Source organism: Anas platyrhynchos, chromosome 15 (genome assembly GCF_047663525.1).
Source record: "Anas platyrhynchos isolate ZD024472 breed Pekin duck chromosome 15, IASCAAS_PekinDuck_T2T, whole genome shotgun sequence".
Classification (NCBI taxonomy): domain Eukaryota; kingdom Metazoa; phylum Chordata; class Aves; order Anseriformes; family Anatidae; genus Anas; species Anas platyrhynchos.
This window is the reverse complement of record NC_092601.1, coordinates 8,416,063-8,439,833: the sequence shown is the minus strand read 5'-3', so window position 1 is coordinate 8,439,833 and position 23,771 is coordinate 8,416,063. Positions and strand designations below refer to the sequence as shown.

Here is a 23,771-nt window from a genome sequence, read left to right as displayed (position 1 = left end):
CTTCTCACTTAGCCTCAGGCCTTCCAGCCACCGATGTGACCAGCCCTAGCTGTCCCCTGCGACCTGGAGCAAAAAAACAGGGCCCCAACCGCGTTGTTGCTGCACCAGAAACGCTGGAGACAGCTTCGGGGAGGTTGGTGGCTTCCCCTGCAGCTCCTGGGAGTACTTGTCCCCTTAGGGACCGTCCCTTCTCCAAGCGCTGAGGGTGTTCCTGTGAGCTGGCAAAGCTGGGGCTGGGCAGTTCTGCTGCTGCTGGGAGGTGCAGGAGGGGCCCACAGAGCCTCTGGTGCTGGTCGTGGGCTGACAGCAGCCCACTTGGAAATATTCCTTTGGATTTCAGGGGCTCGGCTTCAAAGTCATCCGCTCCCTGTGGGTGACAAAGGGTGACCGCAGGTCAGGCGGGGATGTGCTCGTGCTCCAAAGCAGGCTGGAGGGGTTGTGCACCTCAATCTGGTGCATTCGGGAGAAATTAAACATTTTGCTTGCTTCAATTGCAGGGAAACGTTCTACTGGAAACTAAGAGCCAGCAGCAGCAGATCACCTTAGCAGTCGGGGATGGATCCTTCTGGCAGCGGGCTCTGGAGAGCGAAGGATGTCGGTCAGCAGCACAGTGAGAATCCCAGCTGGAGGCCACAAAGCACCGCGGCACCAACCCTCATCACGATACAAAAGCAACCCAGCGTCCTAGGAAATGGTAACAATGGAAAATGCCAGCTTTGTGGTAATGTGGGTGTCTCCTGAGGTTGTTCCACTGTCCATACTGCTGCTAGAAGCTTATTTGGTTTAAAAAAAAAAAGTATTATTTAGAATCTAAACCAGTGGAAATGTGAAAATAAAGAATTGTCCTTCCAGCACAGAGCGGAGCAGTCTGCTGTATGGAGCCCGAGATGGCTGCTGGTCACTCAGGTGCCCCTCTGAATGCTAGACGTGCGTGGTGAACTTGGCACTGCTTATCTTCTCCTAGGAGACTCGGTGTGCCCGTGGCTTTTAAGCCTGTCTTCACAACAGTCTCCCGTGCCCTTCTAGCCGCCCTGCATCGCGCTCGCAGCAGGATGTCTCTCCCTTCTGCTGGGACTTGTCAGAGCCCAGCTGCCCCGGCTTCCTCCGCAGCCCTGGGGTTCTTAGTCCTGCTGATTTCCTGCACGAAGCGCAGAGGTGGGATCTGCGCTTTGCCTCAGGTTTCCTCCCCCTCCTCACCAACTGAAGTTACTACGGAGATGCTGTTGCTTCTGAGCTGGGACAAGCTTGTCACCAAGCCCTTTGCCAGTTTGGACAAACTATTTTATTGTTAGTGCAACACCCATAGCATAAACGATCGGTCAGAGTCATTGTTCTACATGTGTGAGAATGCAAGTGAAGTGGATCGCTTCTTCCAGGAGGAGCTGAGCTCTTGCAGTGAGTATTTTCATGGTTACAGTTGCCCGCTGTTGTTAGCTATGCCGTGCAGGTACCATCAGCCCACACACTAATCGACCAGCTAAACGAGAACATGTCGTAGTCCTGCCCTTCTTAATTTGCTGAAATAAAGCACGCGTTGCCTCCTGATTAAATTGCCTGTAAAGTGATTCTGTATCCATGTAAATAAGATTGATAAAGATATTTAACACTGTGCCTCGCTGCCTTGTTTGCTCTTCCCCCATCCTGCCTCTGGGGGTTTGTCTTCGCTCCCTTCCCTGCCCCGGTGATGGGCAAGGGATGAGGGGTGGCTCTGGGATGGGGGCACAGGGCTGGGTGATGGGGTCATGCCCACACCTGACTTGAAGCAGGAAGACAGCCGTGGCCCAGAGCTCACCCAAACAGTACCTCTGGGGGAGGGAAAAAGCTTTTTAAACAAGTCTTAACTCCTAAGGCTGGATAATTGTCAAAGTTATACTCAGCTGCTGAGGGCAGTGTTTGAAATCAGCCCTGGGAGCCCAAAGGCCAGGCTGCAGCTGCCGGGAGCTGTCTGGGTTGAGGAACTGAAGCTCTCACCCCTTGGGGCTGTCAGCAGCAGGCCCTGTCTCTGCAGACATGGCCCGGCCTACCTGTGATGCCTGAACGTGGTCCAAGGAGAAGCCCCAGCCTGCCCCAGTGCTGCTTTGGGGCACTGCTGTGGGTACCTGATGGGGCACAATGCTACTGGGAGCTGAGTGCACGACGTGCGGTATGCTCTGAGCTGCCTAGGGCAGTGTGTGATCCCGAGAAACCAATCCCACAGATGTGAAAACACCCAGAATCACTCAACACCTCCCTAAATTCAGTGTGCAAGGCAGTTACAGTCACAGCCCAGCTGACACGCTGCTCCTGCATGTGCCCCTGGATGGCAGCAGCCCCCAGGCACGAGCAGAAAGCTGCATGGCTCATGGCCTCAGCCAGGTCCCGCTACCTGCTGCAAAAGCTCGGGTGGAAGATGAGAGGAGGAATGGTCAGAAAGCAGCTTTGTTGTCTGCCAGCCACTGATGGAAGGTGCGGGCCTTGGGGTTGAGTTTCATCGTCAGCTCCACGTCGCGCTCTGGCCTCAGGGCGTAGAAACGGAACATCGCAGCCAGCTCCTTCGCCCCCGGGAAGCCAAGTTTCTCGTACTCCTCTGGTGAGATCTGCAGAGAGAACCAAGGAAAAGCACCGTCTGCACAGGGCAGAGGCTGTAGGGCATTTCTCTTACACCATGCAGGGAGGCCAAAGAGGACTGCATTACAGCAGTCTGCTGCATTAATTTCCACGGGTGAGGAAGGATCTGCTGCTCAGCAAATTTATTGGGTAGGGTCCACGAGGTCCCCCAGCCCATCCTTCCTCTAGCGTAAGGAGAGTGTGTGTAGGGGGACATCACACAGCAGATGCTGAGGAGCTTGCTCTGCATCTGTCCTGAGGCAGCTGCCTCCCAAATCCTCAGCCATGTGGCCGGGCAGTGTCACTGAGCACCCTGCAGTCCCATCTGGCAGGGAACACCGGCTTCCCACCCCCCTCAGCAGCATCAAACACACCGAGGGGGGCTTCCTACCTTGGAGGCTTCCACGGTCTTGCCCGTCTGCTGGGAAAAGGCAGCGGCGTACTCTGCCACGGTGAGCTTGCCGGTGCTGAGCCCGATCACTCGCCCTACGTACTCCTCTGGGGACTTCAGCAGGCTGAGCACAACAGGGCCCAAGTCCTCCACTGCCATCCCATCCATGGGGGTGTCCCCCATGGGCAGCGCTGTAGGGGAGAGAGCGATCCCAGTCAGAGCACAGCCCTGTGCAAGAGCCCAGCTCCCGCGATGCCCAGTTTTTGGTACCCTGCCCCTGAACACGAGGTAGGGAAAAAACGGGATCTTCTGAGCCTCTATGTTCTGAGCTGTGGAGGAGCCCACATAGGGGATGGTTCCTCCAGCACAGGGAGCTTGTGCCGAGCAGAGAAGAAGTAGGGGCAGCGAGCTGCAGAGCGAGAGGCCCCGTCTTACCCAGGACAAACGCGTCTCCTTGTGGGGCCTTCTCAGGCCTGAAGCAAGAAAGGAAATTCTCAAAGTAGCACGGCATTCGGATAATCGTGGTGGGAACGCCGATGGCCTGGAAGTACTTCTCCACCACGCCTTTGCCATCGAAGTGGGGCACCTGGAGGCGGCCTCCCGTCAGCTGCTGGACGTTCTCCAGGCCGCTGTACACCACGTGGCGCAAACCCAGGCGCTTCGACAGATCAGCCAGCCGCTTCCCCTGCGTGAAGTGACACCGGCCACGAGGAGAAGCAGGGCTCCCATGGGACACACGCAAGCTTTCATCCCCACACACCCCTTCCCCTTCGCTCCACCGGGCGGGCAGCATCCAACACACCCGGGGACATGCTCCACACACCTCGTGCTCTGGCCAGGGCTGAGCAGACCCGGCCAGGTGGAGCAGTCCTCTGCTTACACATCCTACTTTAAAGGGTCACAAACCTTCCAGCTCCTCCGCCAAGTGCACAAACCCCAACCCTAAGCACCTACCAGGGACCTGCCCTAGCAGATCTTACCTTCTGAAGCCACCAGCCTCCCCTAGGGTGAACTCCTCCCGCTGGGGAAAGCCCCGGGATTTCTGATGCTGCCACATGTTTTGGCCCCAAAGCTGTAAGTACAGCAGGGTGCAGGCAGCCACAGCCCTGGCTCCCTCCTGGGAAGGCTCTGTGGGGCCGTCAGCCCACCCTCCACCGCCCTGAGCCTCTGGGCATCTAACTGTGACAACGTGGGTGCAGGGAAGGAGTTCTGGCTTTGCAAGGACAGGGACCTGATCCATTTGCAAAGCCTGGTGACTGTGCCTGAGCCAGCGGGGCTGGTGAGGCTGCAGGAAGGGCTCTGAGAGCACCCGCGCCCTGCTGCCACACGGCTGTACCCCCACCAGGTGAGGGGTCCGGGACAGCAAGGCGCTACCTGCTCCACTTCCCTCTCCTGGCTGCAGTGCTCCCAGAAGTCGGTGACCACGAAGGCTCCGTAGGCGCCCTCCAAGGCCGGCTCCAGCGTCCGCCCGTCGTCCAGGTCCGCCGCCACCACGCGGGCCCCCAAACGCCTCAGCTGCGCGGCCGCCCTGCCGCCGGGTCTCCGCGTCACGGCACGGACCTCCCCGGTGCCCTCGGCCAGCAGGGCCCGAACCACCGAGCCGCCCTGAGCCCCTGTGGCCGGGGATGAAGCGGGGCCATGAGCCAGGGGCTACTGGTCCCAGACCCCAGCCTGCCCCAGGCCCTTGCTCACCGGTGGCCCCGAACACGACGAGCGGCCCCCGGCCCGCCATGGCCTCACCGCAGGCACCTCGGCTCCGCTCGGCTCCACTCGGCTCCGCTCGGCTGCCTTCGGCTCTGCTCGGCTCCGCTCGGCTCCTTTTGGCTCTGCTCAGCTGCATTCAGCCCCGTTTGGCTGTACTCTCGTGGGAGCGGTACTTCCTATTATTATAGGACAGACAGACTCAGATCACTTTAAATACAGAAAAGCAGCCTCACATCCCTGCAGCCAGCCTGGAAGCTGGGGCTGGGACAGGCTGCGGCAGCGAGCACGCTGCGAGAACAATATATATATTATGTATATAATATAATATATTAATTAATATTATATATTAATATTAATATAATATATTAATTAATATAATATATTAATATATATTATATATATTATATATAATATAATGTATATTATATATAATATAATATGATATGTATAATGTATATTATATATATATAATATATAACATATTATATAATATTATATATTACATATATAATATTATATAGATTATATATTATATTTATAGATATAATATAATATATATAATGTTATATAATATATATTATATAATATAATGTATATATTGTGTATAATATTATATAATAATATAATGTAATATATTATATATATTATATAATATATAATATAAGCTATATTAATATAAATATCTATATTACACAAACGGATAAATATGACACGAACGGATATATTTCGGGTCACACAATGCTGTGTTTCTGTGGTGTCCATACAAAGGACTGTGCTTGTATATATATATTATATATTATAATTAATATTCATACTGATATATTAATGATACATCATATTAATATATTAATACATTAATACATTAACCATATTAAACATATTATATAAATATGTTTATATAATTTTATATATTTACTATATTAATATATACTTATATATATATATATATATATATGGGTTCATATTAATATATATAAGCAAACATACGGGCACATGATACTAGCTGAAAAAATAAATAAACATCCTTTTTTCCCCAAGACCCAGGGGCAGCACAATGGGCATCGGGGATCTCAGTGGGGCTCCATTCGTGCTACCTGCCAGAAAGGGAGCGACCCCTTCCCCACGCAGGACACGCTGTCCCCACCCCACACGCAGGGCAGGTGGCAGCAAGCAGGCCTGGCACGGTGATGGACACCCAGTGGGGGACACCCACTGGGGGCCTGCAGATGGACCCATGGAGTGACCAAAAAGCCCGAGGTGGACGGGACCCACCAGGATCCTTGCGTCCATCTCCTGGCTCTACGTGGGGCAACCTGAATTACACCTTGAGAGCGTTGCCCTAACGCTGCTCCGGTGCTGGTAGAAGAACAGCTCCGGGAAAAAGGGACTTTATTCCTCTCCTTCTGCTCGTTTTCAAGATACAACTTGAATTTACCAGTGGAACGATGAAGGTTTCCTGGTGCAGCCCAGCGAGGGGAAGAGCTGCTGTGCGTGGCAGCAGCCTCCTCCGTGGGGTCTTCCCAAAGCTTCAGCCCCGGCTTTGCGACGTTCAGCACCCAGCTCCCCTGAGTTCTGCCCACGCAGGGCTCCCCTGTGCTGTTGTTTGGGGGGCATTTTTGTTTGAAATCACTCGGTGTAGATGCAGCAGCCAGGAGAGCAGCCGTGGCCGGGGCCTCACGTGGGCTGGGGTGGTTACCAGCGCTGTGGGTTTCTCGGTAGAGCCGCGCTTCAATTTGCCTACACGGCAGCCCGACAGCTCTGCCGCGACAGGAAGGAAGATCGAGCAAGACCCACAGCACAGGAAGGGGCAAGGAGCGAGACAGAGCAAAAGCAGCTCGGCTGGCACGGCACGGTGGGCGGGGGGCACCGCCACCACCCCTGGGGTGCTGCCCCGGCTCCTCTGTGGGGGCCCACGGCCCACAGCTCCTCCTCGGGTCCCAGAGGGGCAGGGGCAGGGGCTCAGCTTCCATTTTCTGACTCAAGCTTGAGCATCCGGGCGGTGAGAGAGCGAAGCTTTGGGGAGACGTCTGAGCAGGGCCATGCAGGGGCGCAGAGGATGCTCCCACCAGGATTAGGGGCATCCTCCCTCCCGCCCTGCTCGCATGGGGATGTGGAGAAGGTGACGCGAGGCAGAGGTAAGGTGCTGGTGGGGCTGGTTGGAGCTTGGCTGTTGTCACTTGGGTGGCGTGTGGGATGTCAGGGTGCTGCTTGGGTGCCGCTTGGTCGCCCAGCGTGGGGACGAGCTGCTGCACACCTCGCTGCGGCAGCCATGCGTGGCGGCACCGGCTTCACTGCTGTGAGACGTCCTGGCTCTCCTGGTCCGGGCTTCTCACAGCTCAGCCAGAGGGGGAGAGGCTCAGGAGAAATCCTGTGCAACGGGGACATGCGTGGCTCCTCGGGGGATCTGTCCCTCATCACGAATTCTGTCCCCTTGCCTGCTGCTGGCTGCACACACGGGCCCGGTGCAGCCTGCCCACCTCGTGCACCGCCAGGTTTTGCCCCCAGGTCTGTGCCATTTTGGTGACTTCAGTCCTCTTCAAAAACAGCCAGAGAAATGTAGCATAAATAGAATGTGCTATTTATGTGGTGTAAACAGGAAAGGATGAGATTAGCATCCATCAGTGCATCATGCTGCCCACTAGCCCAGCACATCAAAGAGCGAGCGGTGGTCCTGGGGCTGGGATGAAACCAGATGGGCCTTGAAAGCTCTCTGCTGGGCCACAGGAACAGTGAGGCCGAAGGCCCAGTGGTACCTCCTTGGGCTCTTTCTGCTTGTGGGGATCCCAAACATGATGCCCGAACTGCAGGTGCCAGGGCAGGCCAAGGAGGGGGCCGTGTGCCCATGCCCAGCATCCTGCAGCGTGACACTGCGTGCTGGGCACTGCGGGCGGTGCGTGAGGCTTCATCCTGCTCTTATTTAAGCACCAAAGAGCATCAGGGATGCTATGAACCCTGGGGCAGGGGATTGGTGGGAGAGGGCAGCCAGATCAGGGGCTGGGTGCTGTCACACCTGCGGTTTGAGCGCTGTGTGGAGGGCGATCCAAAGCCAGGTAATTTGGGGCAGTCTGAGAGCGCAGCACCAAGGACGTTGGGTGTTGGGTAAAAGTTTCTTGAGAACTTGCAGCTGGTTTTGGGGGTTCACAACCGCAGCTCTGGGCAGGCGCCGTGTGACCGAAGCCCTGGGGGACCTGGCACATCTCCAAGGCTCGGCGGCGGGGCAGCACCGCGGCAGCTCAGCGCCCTCAGCTCTGCCTCCCGCTGGGGCCGAGGCTGGCCTCGCTGCAGGGCAGGCTCCTGCTCAGTGTTTGTGCTGAAATCCTGAGAACGGAGATCCCCAGGGCGAGAGAGGCTGAAACTGCTCACGGGGAGAGGATCTGCGTTTCCGTGAGCTGCAGACACATATGTGCTGAAGTTTGTCCCGGGGGCATGGTTGGCTCAGTAAGTGCTTCATTTGTCATTTTGAGGCTTCTGAGGTGTAGCAGCACCCTGCAGGAAACCTCCTCTCTGAAATTAGCTTCATTTTTGTCGGGTTGGAGGTACCTGTAGATCAATCCTTGCTTTTTGCTGATGAGATCTGGTGTTCGGGCTCCTAGCACGCAGCCCGCGGGCACTCCCCGGCTCCTCACCTCCGCTGCTCGCTGTTTAACTCCAGCTGGGTCCGGGCCCTGCTTTTCTGGTTGAGGTTTTGGAGGAAAAAACAAACCTGGTAGGGGTTAGGTGTGGTGCATCTAGAAGATATTTACTGGGGAGTGAGAGCACTGCCTGCTGCGATGCTGGGACGCGCGAGGCCCGGCCAGCCTTGGCTCCTGGTGACACTTTACACGGGTCAGGCTCTACAGGGTAGTGCTGGGGTAAAACAGCCTCTGGGGCCTCTGGTTTTGAGAAAGTCCTCCTGGTAAAGAAGGGTTGGAGGGAGAGCACACACAGGAAACTCTCTGTGTGGGCACAATCGTTTTTGCTAACATTACGTGCAATCAGTAAAAATAAAATTAGGTGGCATCTTAAAATGGTGTGCAAGCCTAGGTGGGTGAATTACCTGCAAATCCATCGGTTCCGAAATTGGGTCTAACGCAGAAGATGCTTCAGGGAAATTCTTTTCTGTTCTGCCAAAAGGTGGCAGCCCGTGCTGCGCCGGGAGGATTTGCTCAAACCATCGGTGGAAGGAGAGCAGCTGGAGGGGATGGCCCAGTGCGATGGCCTGCGATGCGCTGCCCCTTGGAGAGCTGCCCTCCCTCCCCGCCCCGCAGGGAAAAACCAAAGCACCCACTGCTGCTGGGATGGTGAATCAATAAGGGAGCCTTGCAGCAAGAGCATCACCACCTCCCACCTCACCTGAGCAGGGGCAGTTTTCTACTTTTGGCTTCCAAACTTGTCACCGGCTTTACCTACAGCCCCGAGCCCCCGCTGCTCTGGGGACAGATCCTGGGGACCCAGAGCTATCACGCCGCCTGCCCCAGCTGGAGCAAGGTGCCACCCAGCCTCATGGGTGCCAGGAAATGGTGGGAAGAGGCTGGTTTCTCTCTGAGCAACGCTGCTGCCATGGCTGGGGGACAGCGAGCACAGGAGCACCGTGCTGCTGGGCTCGGTGTGGGGCTTCCCGAATTAACCAGCAAGCCCCAGCGGGGTGCTCGTGAAAGGAGGAGAAGGCAGAAGCAGCACCAAGGGTTTCTGCTGGTTTGGGGGCACGGAGCTGCACTGGAATGGGCAGTTCTTTGCTCCTAGAGGCACCTGGTTAATAACGCAACTATTAATTAATGTAAGAGGCTTTATAACATACCTCAATACTGCAGATCAGCCAATTTCCAGTTTTCCAGGCAGTCTGGTGTCTGCAAGACTCCATGCCATGCCAGCCTGTCCTGTCTGCAATTCCTGGGCACGGACGTGTTGTGGACACGCGCCCTCTGCTCGCAGGCGTGGGACGAAGGAGGTAGGGCCAGAGCTCTGCTAAGGGACAGGGCGAGTGCTGCCCGGACATCCTCAGGTGGGCGACTCTTCTGCTGGAAGACAAAAGCAAAGCTAAAAGCACCGCTAAAACCAAAGCACTCCGCAGGACTCCGCCGTGCCCAGGGGTCACCAGCAGAAGCCTCCCCGTGCACTGGCACTCCGCTCACCCCAGCCAGGGGTCCTCATGTCCCCAGAGCCCCATGTCTGGTGGCATCCCACTGCGTGGGACCCTCCTGATGATTACCACCACCTTCTTGCAAACGAAATCCCCCATCTCCCTGCCTGGGGCTCACAGATGCCATTTCAAGTGTGCAGCTTCCCCTTCTCCCTCTTATCACCTCGGTGCCCCCAGGGGCACCAGCAGCAAGGCAGGACAGACACAAGCCACCGCTGGATCCCCCTCGGGTGGCCACACGGTACTTGCAGCCTCCTGGCCCCTGCAGATAACATCTTCTGCCCTCCTGGAGAGAACCAGCACCCACCGGGCAGCCCTGGAGCTGCGTCCATGGGAAACTTTCGTGCCGGAAGCAGAAAAAAAAAATTGCTGCCTCTGCAACATTTCTTCTGCTGCTTTCTTCTCTGTATCAGATGGTTTTGGATGAGCTGAGCCACGGCTGCTGGCTTCCAGCAGCAGGATTACGTTTTGATGTAGCACCAAGGGATGCGATCAAATAATCTCTAGCGTTAGAGCAGGTTCTCCCCCATCAAAGGGCTTTTCCTGACCAGCCACGTTTCAGAGGAAGGGCTGACGGGGAAACATCACTGCAAGCAGCAAAAACCCCTTTCATTTTAACCATGCTGCTGGTTGCGGAGCAAAGATGAGAAACCTAGAGGCTGCCGCATGCAAAGACTTAATTGAATCTTCCAGGCCAGTTAGAGACAAGACGACATCAAAGGGTGAAAATTTTGCTGTGAACTGCTCCCCGCGCTCCTTTAATTTGTGCTGATATTTTAATTGGACCTAGAGGCTGCCTGAGGGGTGAAATGCGAGGCAGCTGAGCTGCCTCCGGGCCTCTGAAACCAGAGGGTCAGAGCTGGGCAGCCGAGGAGGAGCAGAAGGACTTGGCTTTCCGTCTTGGAGGGAGAGTGGGTTCAGACCCAACTACCCTTAAAATAGCACCAGCACCCCAAAAACCCTTAAAACAGCACCAGCACCCAATCCGTGCCTCAAACCTTGGCTTGCCAGCGGGTGGACAGTGATGGGCTGTGTAGGAGAGCTGTGTCTGTCGCTGTGCACCTCTGTGCACCACCGGCTGTGAAGGGTCTCGAGGAGAGAGCGGCCCCACGGTGTGTGCAGGGTCCCCAGGACTCGGCTCCGCTCCTCCCTCCTGCACCCTGGGCACTCACCCCTCGCGTCTGCTGTCGGAAAACACAAATCTCACACGGGTCTCCTGGCAGGATGAGCAGGGGAGACTGCAAAGGGGCTGTCCCACATCCTAGCCTTGTACCATGGACCTGACCACGGACCAGAATCTCCTCCAGGTTCTCTTGGTTGACCTGTATCAACGTTTTTTCTCTGGAAGAGGTCGGGTTTGTTTGAGCAAAGCAAGTGAGAGTTAGCTGGGGCTGCTGGGCAGGCAGCACAAAGCCCCTGTGGTGCCCACGTTGGACTCAGGAGAGGGTTTGGGAAGGGCAGTCCTGCCTGCGAGCTGGGTCACTTCTTGCACAGCACCTGGCTGGCACGCCTCGGGGTGAGGTGGCACGGACCTACACAGCCCTGGTGCCGTGCCAGGGCACTAGGATGTGGCATCTGGGTTGCTGCTGCCCAAAGCAGCTGCCCCAGGAGGTGCTGGGGCTCCTGGCTCCACGGGCTGAGCAGTTCCCACCCGGACACAGCCACAGCGATGGTTTTAGGGCTGGCGAAGAGGCACGGTGCAAAGTGCTAATATAGATGAAGCCTGGAGCATGCTCAGCGGTATTTCCCTCCTCACCTCTACTCTCTGCTTTAAAAACAATGGGGCTCAGTGACTGGAGGCGCTTCTAAACAACAAACCAAAAGTAAGAGCAGTCTGGCAGCGGTCCTGCAGCAGACGAGGGGGTGGGCAGGAGCTTTATCTGCGCTACGATTCATCAGTGCTGCCACTGAAGTGGAGCACCTACAGCTCTGCAACAGGATGTGGTGTTTGCCACCGCTCAGCGAGCTGTGACGGGGGTTCTGGACGGCAACGAGGTGGCTTGGAAACCGAAACGGGTCCTCTGTCGTTCTGCTGCTGCCCCACAACTTCCTTTACAACAAAAAGAAACTTGAGCAGCGCACAGTGCTGCTGACCCACGGGTGACAGGGCTGGCACCCCAACGCTTACCGGGTGCCCTGCGGGTGGCACAGGGGTGTCACCACACCTCTGGGCACTTCACACAGACACAGTGCCTGAGAAAGGCGCCTGCAGAAGCAGTGCTGGTGAAGGCACCAAGCCTGCAGCGAGGTCCGGGCAAGCAGGCAGAGATGCTGCAGCACGATGGGCTCAGCCCCAGCCCAGCTCACAGCAGTCTGAGATTTTGGCTGACCTGAGCCCCAAGCTAAGACGGATGCTGCTGGATTTTGGTGTCAGAGGATCAGGGCTGGCATCCGAGCTCTGCACGCAGCAGCCTCAGCTCTGGCGTGGGCCCAGGAGGGCTCGTGGCAGTGGCATCCCCCTGTGCCAGCGGTGGGGAGGGCAGCGTTACCTCGAGGCAGCTCCCTCCCACGCCACTCCTCTCGTTCCAGCAGGAAGATGGATAAGGGCTGAGCGGGGCAGCCAGAGCTCGCACTGACGTGCCGTCTGCTGTGTGTCCACCCGAGGGAACACCGGGCAGTCCATGGGAAGGTGGTGGGCACAGGCTGAGAGCCGTGCTGCTGCCAACACCGCGCTCCTCGCCCCGGGATCGCCGATGCCACGGGAGGCCTCTGATGGAAGGTGAGTGGTGGCCGGAGGGAGCCGCAGGGACACTGACACTGACACGGGCAGGTCCTCGGGTCTGGCTGTGGCTGGGCTCTGCAGCAGGACAGGCAGTGGGCCAAGGAAGTCCAGCACCTTGGTGGGGTTTGTGTCCAAAACTGGGGTGAGGTGGGGCACCCAGGTGTGAGCACTGATGGTAGTTGCTGGTCTGAGGGCTTGGGGTCTGCTGTGCTGGCGTGTGGGGAGCAGCTGCCTCTGAAGGCAGACAATGTTCCTCAGACCCTGCTGTGTGCAGGCTTTGTTTCCATCATCTCTTGTGTTCTTGGGTTTCTTTAACTCCATTTTCTATAGCCACCACCTTGGCCGAGCACCTCCTAACACACCACAGTTTTGGGAAAGCATCGCCTCCAGGAGGACTTTCCCTGGAGGTGATGCCATCCTCCAGGACTGCCACCCTTCCCCAGCACCCCCGAGCCACACACCCGGGCCTCGTACCAGAGCCAACCCTGCTGCTCTCCTCTCCCGCAGAGGCTTGGATCAGTCGCTACCAGAAGCAGCTGGTGAGGTCCATCTCACCACAGTTCCTGGAGGAGATCATCTGCCACCTGCGGAGGCTGGACCTCCTCACGGCGGAGGAGGCCGGCCGGGCGCAGGAGGCGAGCTCCCTGCCCGAGAAGGTGAGGGCCGTGGTGGATGTCCTGGCTGGCAAGGGCAGCTATGCCTCCCAGTGCCTGCAGACCTTCATCGAGACCACCAATTCCCAGCTCTACCTCCACATCACTGTTTACGGTAGGCAGCGCACAGGGGGAGCAGGATAAGGGGCTCTGCGGCCCCGTGGCAGCGCCACTGCTGGCTCAGGGCCTCCTCCAGCCTCAGCCGAGGAAGGACAACAACGAGGGGGTGACAGGGCTCACGAGAGTCGCAGCAGAGAGCAGGAGCCCCGTGGGGTGCAGCAGCGATGCCGTACCTGTGCTCAGAGGGTGGTGGATCCCAGGGAGCTCACGCTGTCTGACAGGACCACCTGGGGACGGATCCTCCATCGCCGCCCACATGCAGCAATGCAGGGATGGGGCAGGGCCTCGGGGGGGCCACACAGCCTCCGAGATGCTTCTGCAGCCTGGGAAGAGGCAGAGAACGAGAGGATCACGTCAGTAGTGCTGGAGTGCAGCCCCCAGGCTCGCACCCCAGCTGAGGCGTCTCCTCTGCTCCCCAGGCAGAGGCAGCAGCCCCCAAAACACCAGCTCCTTCCTCCCCTCCAGCCCCTGTTTTATCCTGCCCTTCAATATAAATATTGCCAGGGTTTGGGTGCAAGCAAGGGTTCAGATCTGTGGCAATGGGGCTGAGGCCAGGCCAGGGAGCCACACCACAGGATCGGGCCCAGGGAAGAAAAAACTGGGGCCAGGCACGTGCCAGAGACCCCCAGGAAAGCACAGAGCGTGGAGGAGGGCCCAAGGACAGGCTGCAAAGGCAGTGCACAGATCAGGGTCTGGATCAACAAGGCCCACAGCAGGCATAGGTGCCATGGAGCTGTCGACAAACGCTCCTACAGCACAGCTCGGGCAGGGTCAGGAGGCTTAAATGGGCTTAAACGGGCTCCTGGCCCTGCAGGTGTGGGGGGAAGCTGCAGGTGAGGCCAGTCAGGGCCCTGGCACATGCCTCCTGTATAAGCTTTTGCATTATTATTATTATTATTTTGCATTTGTGGTTCTCCTCCTCCCCCTCACCTCCTATTTCATTTCTCTCTGGGCAGAGCCGATGGTGCAGAAACATCTGGAGAGCCTCCAGAGCCGCTATGGGAACGGCTTGGAGACAGGTCCCGTCCCACGCCTCATGAACCTGCTGCTGGTGGAAGGCTTGACCGACATCCAGCAGAAGGAGCACGACATCCTGCAGATCGAAACCACCAAAGGCCTCCGGAACGTGTCCAAGAGCATCCCTTTAGAGAAGCTCTTCCTGCCCCTGTCCAAGGTCAGCATCCCCCCACGGATCTCCGTGACCGTAGGGGTGGCTGGCATCGGCAAAAGCACGCTGGTGAAGCTGTTTGTCTCCAGCTGGACAAAGGGGGAGATCAACAGGGACATCATGTTGGGGCTGCCCCTCACCTTCCGGGAGCTCAACACCTACGAGAAGCTCTCCGCCGAGCGGCTGATCCGCCTGGCCTTACCTCACGTCACCGAGCCCAGCTGCATCTCCGCCGGAGCCGGCAGGGTGCTGCTCATCCTCGACGGCTTGGACGAGTTCAAGACTCCCTTGGATTTTTCCAACACGGTTGTGTGCACCGACCCCAAGAAGGAGATCCAGGTGGACAACCTGATCACCAACATCATACGTGGCAACCTGCTACAGGAGGCTTCTGTCTGGGTCACCTCCCGGCCGACAGCAGCCAGCCAAATCCCCGGCGGGCTGGTTGACCGGATGACAGAAATACGAGGTTTCGGAGCGGCTGAGATGAAAGAATTTTTGGACCAGATGTTCCTGGACAACAGAGACTTGTCCAGCCAAGTTCTGCATCATATCAAGGCTAACAGATCCTTACACATCATGTGCACCGTTCCCAGCTTTTGCCGGATTTCTGGCTCTTCGATTGGTTATTACCTAAAAACCAGCACCGACCAGTCCCAAGAAATGACAGCTGTTCCTAAGACCCTCTCCGAAATCTATTCCTATTATTTTAAAATGGCTTTGAGCAGCGACTGGCCGGAAAAGCAGCGAGAAACACTCAGGATTGAGCAAGCTGTGAACAACAGCAAGAAAATCCTGGGCAGCCTGGGCAGGCTGGCCTTCTACGGGCTGCTCAAAAGGAAGTACGTGTTTTACGAGCAGGACATGAAGACGTACAGCATAGACCTCTCCTTGCTGCAGAGCAGCTTGTGCAGCAGACTCTTACTCAAGGAGGAGGTGCAGTCCTCCACAGCCTATTATTTTTCCCACCTAACCATACAGGAGTTCTTAGCAGCTATTTATTATTACACCGCTGCGAAGCGGGCAATATTCGACCTCTTCACGGAGAACGGGATGTCCTGGCCCAAGCTGGGTTTCCTCAACCACTTCAAGAGCGCCGTGCAGAGGTCTCTGCAGGCCGAGGACGGGCAGCTCGATATCTTCGTGCGCTTCCTCTCGGGGCTGCTCTCCCCCCAGGTGAACAAGCTGCTCTCCGGGTGGCTCCTGGCCAAGGACGAGCACAACAGCTTCAGGAGCCAAGCGATCAGCTTCCTCCAGGGCTGCCTGAACACGGACTACGTTATCTCCTCGCGGACGGTGAACACCGTGCACTGCCTGCAGGAGATCCAGCACATGGAGATCGCCAAGTCTGTGGAGGAGGCGATGAAGAACGAGAGCTTGGCCGGGATGCTCACGCCAGTGAACTGCTCCGTCCTGGCCTATCTCCTGCAGGTCTCCGATGTGTGCGTGGAGGAGACCAACCTCTCCAACTGCCTGACTTACAACGTCTGTAAGAGCCTGCTCCCCCAGCTCCTCTTCTGCCACAACCTCAGGTAAGGCGCAGTGGGGCCGCACTGGGATTAGCGAGCAGGGACACCAGACTGCTCCCGTGACTCAAAACCCCAGGGGTCTACAGGAGATGCAGGCTCACCAGTGCTGTCCCTCAGCACAAAGCTGTCCTTTCTCCTGGGGATGGCATGGGTGAAGCTCTGCAGTCTCAGGGAAGCCACCTCTGCTTCTGGGCTTGAGTTTTTCCGCTCATGAAATGCAGACGTCATGGGACAGCTGTGTTCCTATGCAGCTGTGGGTAGTCTTTTCCTCACTCTTTGTTCTCCAGAATACCTCGGCTTTTGCTCTTTCCTTCTGTTTCCTCCAGGCTGGACAATAACCAATTTAAGGACAACGTGATGGAGCTGCTGGGCAGCGTGCTGAGCGTGAAGGACTGCCAGATCCAGAAGCTCAGGTAGGACCTAGCCCAGATGAGCTCTTCCTGGGGAGAACCAGAGCGAGGGGCCTCCAGGAGCAGCCATCCCGCTGCCTCCCCAGGGTGCCAGGTGACAAGGACAGCCCCACGAGGGGGGCTCCTGCACCTTACCCTTGGTCCAGGAGCCCAGGCTCCCTGGGACAAGCTGCCAGCAGCAGCCCTGTGCAGGCCATGATTCATCCAAAACCCCGATCAGTGCCACCCCCCTCAGTTATTTTTAGCTGGGCTCCTACCTCCTTGCTGTTCTTAAACCTGGAATTTGGGCAGCAAGCTGCAGATGGCTTGTCTTGGTAACCCACCTTCTGAGGTCCTGGGTGTTTGCTGGGCACGAGGGGCTCAGCATGGGTTAGAGCAGCTGGTGCATGGAGATGCGTGGCCCCGAGAAGACGGGTCCCCTCTTTCCCATCTCCCTTCCCTTCCTTGTTCGTGGCTGCACACAGAGGTCCCTTCACTGTGACCTGTATGTTTCACTACATGAATTAAGTCTAGAAACTCCCCTTCCACCCCATCCCTGCAGTGCCACCCCGAAGCATTTGCACAGCGAGGCAGGGCTGTGCCACCCACCAAACAAACGCTCCCCATCGCTCTCCTCTGCTGCACTGTCCCCAGCAGCACTCTAGCAGACGCACTGGGGCTGTGAGAGCCTCCTCCTTCCCCTGACAGACACCCGCTCTCTTTTTCTGGGCAGCTTGGCAGAAAATCAGATCAGCAACAAGGGTGCCAAAGCACTGGCCAGGTCGCTGATGGTCAACAGGAGCCTGATGGTGCTGGAGTAAGTGCTGCCCCCTCCCAGCTTGCTCCGCGCTGTCCCTGCACAGCCAAACCCCTCCTGGCTCCCCGATGGAGCTGGGGACAGCCTCGTGCCCGACCCTGGCATCCCACAGCAGCACTCAGCTGAGCTGGAAACGTGGTGGTGAACGGCCAGAGTCCCTTCTTGTGCCTTGCTAACCCTGTCCTTTCTGCTCACCTCTCCCCTGCCTCGCCCCAGCCTGCGGAGCAACTCCATTGGCCCCTCGGGAGCGAAAGCGCTGGCTGATGCACTGAAGAAAAACCAAGTCCTGCTCTCCCTGAAGTAAGTCTCAATTTCTGCAGCACCCCCAGGGGCAGAGGCATTGGATGAACTGCCTGCAGGGCTCAACATCACGATTTCCCTGCCCTCGCCCTCATGAGAAGTCCCTGGGCACACCCTGGTTCGGCTGTGCTGGGCAGCAAGCCTGACTGCAGGGGGCACGGAAATAATAGGGGCCCTAAATCCCCATCAGCCAGAGGGGCCCTAAATCTCCGCTGGGATGCAGGACTGCACAACAGCAAAGCAGACTGCTGCGGGCAGCAAAGCTGGGAACCCCTTAGTGCTGTATCAGGGGGGTTCCTGCTCACCCAGCACTGGTGGCAGCCCCGGACGGGTGTTTGATGTCTGGGGGTGCTGAGATGAAGCAGGTGCCACCCGCCCTGGTGCTCACAGCTTGCTCCTCTCCTTGCAGCCTGCAGCACAACGTGATCAAGGAGGACGGTGCCACCTTCCTGGCCGAGGCCCTGCTCACCAACCACAAGCTGACAACCCTGCAGTGAGTGACCGGGACCCGGTGCCCCCCTGCTCCTCCCCAGCCACCAGCAGACCCTGCGTGGGCTCCGGCTCAGCTCCATCCCGGTGTCTGGCTGGCCACTGGGGCCAAGCAGCAGAGCCTGGGCTTTCCCATTGTGCTGCTTATCCTAGTTTACCGTCCCCACACCACCCCTGTCAGCAAAGACCTTCCAGACCTCTAGAGGTTGTCACAACCCAATTTCTTTCCCAGTCTGACACATTCTCAGGGTGGAAGAGCACTGCCAGAGCTGAGAACAGTCTATAGGGGAGGAAGGGGGTGCAGGTGCTGCCAGCAGAGAGGTGCCTGGGGCTGGCTGATAATCAGGGTGACTTCCTCTCCTTTGCAGCCTGCAGAAAAACTCCATCGCAGCCCAGGGCGCGAAGAAAATCGCAGAAGCACTGAAGAGGAACTGCAGCCTCAAGGAACTCATGTGAGAGCCGACAGGGGCAGCACGAGGCCGAGGGATGGCAGTGCCAATGCCATGTGTCCCTGGGAGCTGAGGGCAGGGGTCTGGGCTGTGCTACGCAGTCAGGGCAGGCTTTGTCCAAGGGGGATGTCGTGGGAGAGGGTGGGAAGTGTGCCAGAATAGACCTGGTGCTGAGGTGCTCTGCTTACCTCTGAGATGCTCTGCTTACCTCCGGGGAAGCAGGGAGCCACGGAGCGAACCAAGGGGCCAGGCTGCCCTCCAGCACGGTGGGGCTCCGGGCCCTGTAGGTACATTAAAAGAGGTTTCAGCTAAAAAGCAATTTTGGTACAGCAACACGGGTGCGTGTGGGCTGGAAATTAGACCGCAGCAAATTCATGCTTGTGGTCGGACCCCGAGGGTGTTCCCGGGACCCAAAGGTACACCAGGGGACATGGGGACCCAGTGGTGGCACTCCTGCTGGGTCGGGTGAATCCTTGGCAGCAGGTCTAAGCGTGGCCCCAGCAAGGGGAGGCCAGAAGAGCTGCTCAGTCCCGCTGGAGGGCAGGGGGCTGCGGACCCCACACTGCCGTCAGGGGCTCTGGCTGTGACACAGCTGCTGGTGACGCTCCCTCGGCCTCCTGCCTTAGGCTCTCCAGCAACTCCGTTGGAGACAACGGCTCGGTCGCCTTGGCTGAAGCTCTGAAGGTCAACCACAGCCTGCAAAGCCTCGAGTAAGTCCCTGACACGCGGCAGCCCCTGGCTGCCTCCCCCCCTGCTGCCATAAAGCCCCTTGCTGGGCACCCTCTGCTTCTTCCACCTTTGCTCCTTTGGCCTCAGCTCCCCTTGGTGACCTCTTCCTTGGTGTAAGAGGCGCTTTTAACCCCCGACACAACCCCGCAGCCCACCCAGCGGTGCCAAGAGCGGCCTGTCCTAATGCCCCCCTCTTTGTGTCAGTCTCCAGAGCAATTCCATCAGCAGTGCTGGGGTCGCGGCTCTGACAGCAGCTCTCTGCTCCAACAAGGGACTCGTCAACCTCAAGTAAGTGGCAGCCCCTCTGCCCCCCTGTCCCAGTGATGCCGCCCTGGGGCACAGCTCTCGGGACAGAGGGGACACGGGAGCTCCTCGGCAGGCTGGGCTCGTGCCCGGCTGCTTCCACGACTGCTCCGGATGCTGAAAGCAGCCTCGGTCCCTAAAAAGGCTGAGGGTTGGGAGTCATTAACTTTCTCCCCATGAGGTGGTGTCAGCTCAGCTGTCTCTCAGAAAAAAAGCGATCACAGCAGGAAAACAGGCTAAGAAAAACCCCGATAAGCTGGCAGGGCTCACATCTGTGGGACGTGCTGCGAAAACTGCGGGGAGGGGTGGCAGCAGGGCACTCGTGACAGCAGCTCTGTTCCATCTAATGCCACCCCACAGAAATCACAGGAGCTCTGTGTGAACCCCAGGAAGCGCTGCTTTACCGGTGATGGAGCCCTGGCACAGGTTGCCCAGAGGGGTTGTGGAGTCTCCTCCTTGGAGCTCTCCAAAAGCCACCCAGACATGGGGCTGGGCAGCTTGCTGGAGTAGGGGGTGGAGGAAATAGGCCCAGGGATCCCCTCCAACCTCAGCCACGCTGTGATCCATGATCCCTATTTTCAGTGGGGCAGTCTGTGCAGAGCCCCACATCACGAGGTCACACTTCAGGCTTCCCTTCTCCGAGGACATCTCTTGCTGAGAACAGCTGCAGCTTGTTTCGCTGCAGACAGCCGTGCAGGGAGCAGAGATGCAGCTGCTGGCGGAGGTGCTGGTGCCACGGATGGTTACAGCCCCAGAGCAGGGGGCAGAGGGGCTGGGGGGGCGGCCGATGCCCTGCCTTGGTGCTCCCCGCCCAGCCTCTGTCTTTCCCCAGCCTCCGGGAGAACTCCATCAGCAAGGAGGGGGGCCCCGCTATTGCCCGCGCCCTGCGGACCAACAACACCCTCAGGAGGCTGGAGTAAGTCCCACGGGGCCAGGAGGGCACCCACGCTGCTGCGTGGTGTCGCTGGAGATGTCCCAAACCACGTGTGACTTGTGTCTGTCCTCTGCCCCTAGCTTAGCAGCCAACCTGCTGTACGACGAAGGCGGCAAGGCCATCGCTCTGGCAATGAAGGAGAACAGGGCGCTCACCTCCCTCCAGTGAGTTTCCCTCGGAGCTGGTGGGCAAGTGGCTTCCTTGAGTTGCCCTTCCACGAGACGTGGAGCTTGCCATCCTGCATGGACCCGTGGGGGCCTTGCACTGGGTGAACGGGGTCACCCCTGAGCCTCCACCGCGTTGGAGGTGGTGAGCGGATGGGTGCTGAGCCCGGAGGGACCGGGGCACCCCGCAGCCTGGCCTTCACCTCCCCTTTTTTTGCAGCTTGCAGTGGAACTTCATTCAGGCAAACGCTGCCACGGCGCTGGCACAAGCACTCAAGTCCAACAGCAGCCTGGCCAGCCTTGAGTAAGTGTGGATACAGGTGGGCAGGTCCTGGGCACCCCTGGGCAGGGACCCTCAGGGCACTCTGGCACACCGTGCCCTGTGCTCGATGCCCGTTTCCCTGCTCCTGGGTGCTGGGGCAGACGCAGGATTTCCCTGTCTTAGCTTGCAGGAGAACGCCATCGGAGACGAGGGGATGGCCGCCCTGTCCGCTGCGCTGAAGGTCAACACCACCTTGGCAGATCTCCAGTGAGTGCCCGGGCTGTGGCAGGGCCCTGGCGTTGCAGCTGGTCTGATTACCTTGTCTAATTAGTGCACCACAGCCACCTCAGGACGTGCACTGAAGGGCTCTTGTTCTCTTGCAGCCTTCAGGTGGCTTCAATTGGTGCGGCCGGGGCCCAAGCCCTAGCGGAGGCCTTGATGGTCAACAAGAGTCTGCAGATCCTGGAGTAAGTGCTCGGTGGGGCCAGCGAGTCCCCAGCACGGTGACACCGCTCCCTGGGGGTGTCTGAGGCTCTGGTCTTTGGCTCATCACCTCTTGCATCCCCTACATCATGCCCTAGCAGACTTACCTGTCCCTTGGCTCGCTGATGTGGGGCTGCCTCTCCCACCTCCTCCTCTCACCCACGGAGAGCACGGGGCCCACGGGTCACCCCGGGCTGTCCTTCCCCATGGTCTGCCTTCCTTTGCAGCTTGAGAGGAAACTCCATCGGTGTGGCAGGAGCCAAAGCGATGGCCAACGCGCTGAAGGTGAACCGGAGCCTCCGCAGGCTCAAGTGAGTACCCTGCACCCCAGGAAGAACGCCCCCAGACCTTGCTGGAGGTCGGTGCTCTGACCCTGCCGCCTCCCGCAGCCTGCAGGAGAACTCCCTGGGCATGGACGGAGCCATCTGCATCGCCACCGCTCTGAAGGGGAACCACGGCCTCACCTACGTCAAGTAAGTGGCTGCTGAACCTAAGGCAGGGGTGGGGGAGACCTTCCCCACTGCTGGCACTGCCCATCCCCAGCTGCCCCACAGGGGCTGGGGGCCAGGGCATCCCGATCTCCTCCTGAGTGGCAGCCAACATCCCTACACCACTCCAGACCCTGCAGCTCCTCTCCGGGGATGCCTTCAGGGCAAAGGACCATCCTAAAAGTCAAATGCTCCCCAAAATACCACAAGGTGCAGCTGGATCAGCCCTTCCAGCTCCCCAGGGGTGTTCTGCAGCTGCTCACCTGGCTGCCTTGGGGCTCTCAAAGCCAGAGTCCTCTGCGACCAGGTCCTCGCATGAGGTCTGGGCTGGTGTGGTGAGGTTGCAAGCGATGCTGGAGGCTGGTGCAAAACTGGGGAGCTTCTCTCAAAAGCACCCCATGTCCAAGCCTGAACTCCTCTTCCTCCCCTCTCTCAGCCTGCAAGGGAACCGCATCGGGCAGTCAGGAGCCAAGATGATCTCTGACGCCATCCGGACAAACGCACCCGACTGCATCGTGGAGGTGTGAGGGTCCCTGGCCGCGAGGAGGTGGCCTGGTGGGGCAGAGGGCGTCCCTTCGGCCGCTTGTGCCTGCACAGGGGGGATGCCGGGCCCGGCAGGGGAGAGCAGGGGCAAGGAGAGCCCTGAAGCTCTCAGCAGGGCCCCCAGGGGCTGGCGGCTACTGGGATGTGGGGCTCCGGATCAGCAGTGCACGAGGGTCAACGCTCACCAGCGTTAAGCTGGGGAACACACGGCTGGGGGCTCCTTCAGCAGAGCTTGGAGGCTATGTGAATGGGAAAAATGGAAACAGGAGGGAGGAGGGGACATCCCACACGCCAGGCCCTTTTCCCATGCACAGGGATAACTCACCTCCCACCGCCTGGGCAGCAAACCCCTCCTGTGATCTCCGTGACGCTGGGGCCGTGGTGCTATGCCTGGAGCCTGCCCCACACCAGGCACATCCTGACCGCCCAGCAGCTCGGCTCTCTTCTCACCCTGGGTTGCTGTAGGCAATCGTCACGGCGCCCCAGCCCAGCCCCGGGACATTGCTCCCAGTGCCAGCTCTTCTCCATCGAGGTCTGCTAGGGAGAGGCTGGGAGAGCCAGGTGAAACAGCCGCCCCCCTTCTCACCACACCAAATACAGCCCCGTCCTGCAGCTCCCGCTGCAGTCCTGGAGAGATGAGAGCTTTGCTGTTCCCTCGCTCAGATCAGTCGGGGGTGCTTTGGAGCAGGGCATTTCAGAGCAGGGGCTGCTCCTCGTGCAGCGGTGCGCCTTGCCGTGCCCTCAGGAGCAAGATGGTTTTGGCTGGGCGTGCCCAAAGTGTTTGGCAGTGCTGTCCTGCACCAAAGCCTCTTGGAAGAGGCAGAAATCCCAAGGTGTAGGAGTAGAACCATCTAGAAAGGCCTTGGGAAATAAAGAGCCCTTGGGAGAAAGGAAGGAGGAGCGGGAGGGCACGTGGAAGAGGACCAGCACTGCATGAGGACGGGCCATCTCCAGCACATGCATCCAGGTGCTGCTGGGAGGCCTCCTGACAAAGTTCTGCCTCTCACGAGTTTAGGCTGGACTTCTTGGGTTTCCTGCTCTTGCCATTGGTGACAAGCTGGGTGACCTTGGGACGTGTCTTCCCCTGTCCCAGCTCCAGAGAGGGTCCTTTCCTAGCAGGTCACCTTTTGGGCAGGCAGCTGCTGAAACAGAGGCTCCCGGCGATGCCTCTGGGGGTGCAGCAGAGACACGGTGATTCCAGAAGGTGCCAGGTTTGCAGGCAACCAGAAGCCAGCCTGTGCAGCCCCCAGAGCTCCTGCCAGCCACTGCCCCTCTCCCTGACCCACCCCAGCCAGAGTCCACACTCGGACATGCTGCTGCTGCTGCCCTGCTCCAAACACCTCTGGGGGCTGCTCCTGGACGACTGCTGGGGTGAGCTGTGCGATCTGTACATACTTGGGAATAAATCAGTTCCTAGCTGGAAAAATTC

At 58.3% G+C, this 23,771-nt stretch overlaps 3 protein-coding genes across 8 annotated transcripts in view; 2 read left to right on the top strand and 1 right to left on the bottom strand.

The window, feature by feature from the left end:
- The window catches only part of DNAJA3 (DnaJ heat shock protein family (Hsp40) member A3), an 11,179-nt gene extending 9,568 nt beyond the window's left edge, over positions 1 to 1,611 (top strand). For both annotated transcript variants that reach the window (XM_038186998.2, XM_027468788.3), the window contains one exon: positions 498 to 1,611. Coding sequence is in view for 1 of the 2 variants with exons in the window: in XM_027468788.3 (XP_027324589.1) it covers positions 498 to 520 (23 nt within the window). In the remaining variant the exon portion in view is untranslated. The remainder of the gene's footprint in view (positions 1 to 497) is intronic.
- Positions 1,219 to 9,666, bottom strand: NMRAL1 (NmrA like redox sensor 1). 2 transcript variants are annotated; one of them, XM_027468789.3, is made up of 6 exons: positions 9,459 to 9,666; positions 4,670 to 4,857; positions 4,352 to 4,590; positions 3,413 to 3,662; positions 2,978 to 3,168; positions 1,219 to 2,576 (listed from the first exon to the last, which is right to left on the bottom strand). In XM_027468789.3, exons 2-6 carry the CDS (start codon positions 4,815 to 4,817, stop codon positions 2,406 to 2,408), a joined length of 999 nt encoding a protein of 332 aa, XP_027324590.3. In that variant the 5' UTR covers positions 4,818 to 4,857; positions 9,459 to 9,666; the 3' UTR covers positions 1,219 to 2,405. The 2 variants fall into 2 exon arrangements, with proteins under 2 accessions (XP_027324590.3, XP_038042930.2); XM_038187002.2 differs by lacking the exon at positions 9,459 to 9,666 and adding an exon at positions 6,117 to 6,448.
- On the top strand, positions 6,480 to 23,771 carry NLRC3 (NLR family CARD domain containing 3). 4 transcript variants are annotated; one of them, XM_072023670.1, is made up of 19 exons: positions 6,480 to 6,816; positions 12,333 to 12,519; positions 13,030 to 13,178; positions 14,252 to 15,995; positions 16,319 to 16,405; positions 17,115 to 17,198; positions 17,415 to 17,498; positions 17,908 to 17,991; positions 18,356 to 18,439; positions 19,063 to 19,146; positions 19,370 to 19,453; positions 20,301 to 20,384; positions 20,483 to 20,566; positions 20,787 to 20,870; positions 21,012 to 21,095; positions 21,212 to 21,295; positions 21,539 to 21,622; positions 21,701 to 21,784; positions 22,236 to 23,771. In XM_072023670.1, the coding sequence occupies exons 2-19, from the start codon at positions 12,422 to 12,424 to the stop codon at positions 22,324 to 22,326; spliced, it is 3,261 nt and encodes a 1,086-aa protein (XP_071879771.1). In that variant the 5' UTR covers positions 6,480 to 6,816; positions 12,333 to 12,421; the 3' UTR covers positions 22,327 to 23,771. The 4 variants fall into 4 exon arrangements, with proteins under 4 accessions (XP_071879771.1, XP_071879770.1, XP_027324583.3 ...); XM_072023669.1 differs by having other exon boundaries at positions 12,330 to 12,519; XM_027468782.3 differs by having other exon boundaries at positions 6,481 to 6,816; positions 13,030 to 13,290.

Excerpts from the sequence above, each read along its gene's own strand:
- NMRAL1 (XM_027468789.3), bottom strand. The coding sequence starts at position 4,817 with ATGCAGCTGAGCAGAGCCAAAAGGAGCCGAGCGGAGCCGAGCAGAGCC. Across the intron at positions 3,169-3,412 it reads AGGAGACGCGTTTGTCCTGG|CGCTGCCCATGGGGGACACC; the intron begins GTAAGACGGGGC and ends TCTCCCCTACAG. Across the intron at positions 2,577-2,977 it reads AGACCGTGGAAGCCTCCAAG|ATCTCACCAGAGGAGTACGA; the intron begins GTAGGAAGCCCC and ends TTCTCTCTGCAG.
- NLRC3 (XM_027468782.3), top strand. Across the intron at positions 13,291-14,251 it reads CCTCCACATCACTGTTTACG|AGCCGATGGTGCAGAAACAT; the intron begins GTAGGCAGCGCA and ends CTCTCTGGGCAG. Across the intron at positions 19,147-19,369 it reads CACAGCCTGCAAAGCCTCGA|TCTCCAGAGCAATTCCATCA; the intron begins GTAAGTCCCTGA and ends TCTTTGTGTCAG.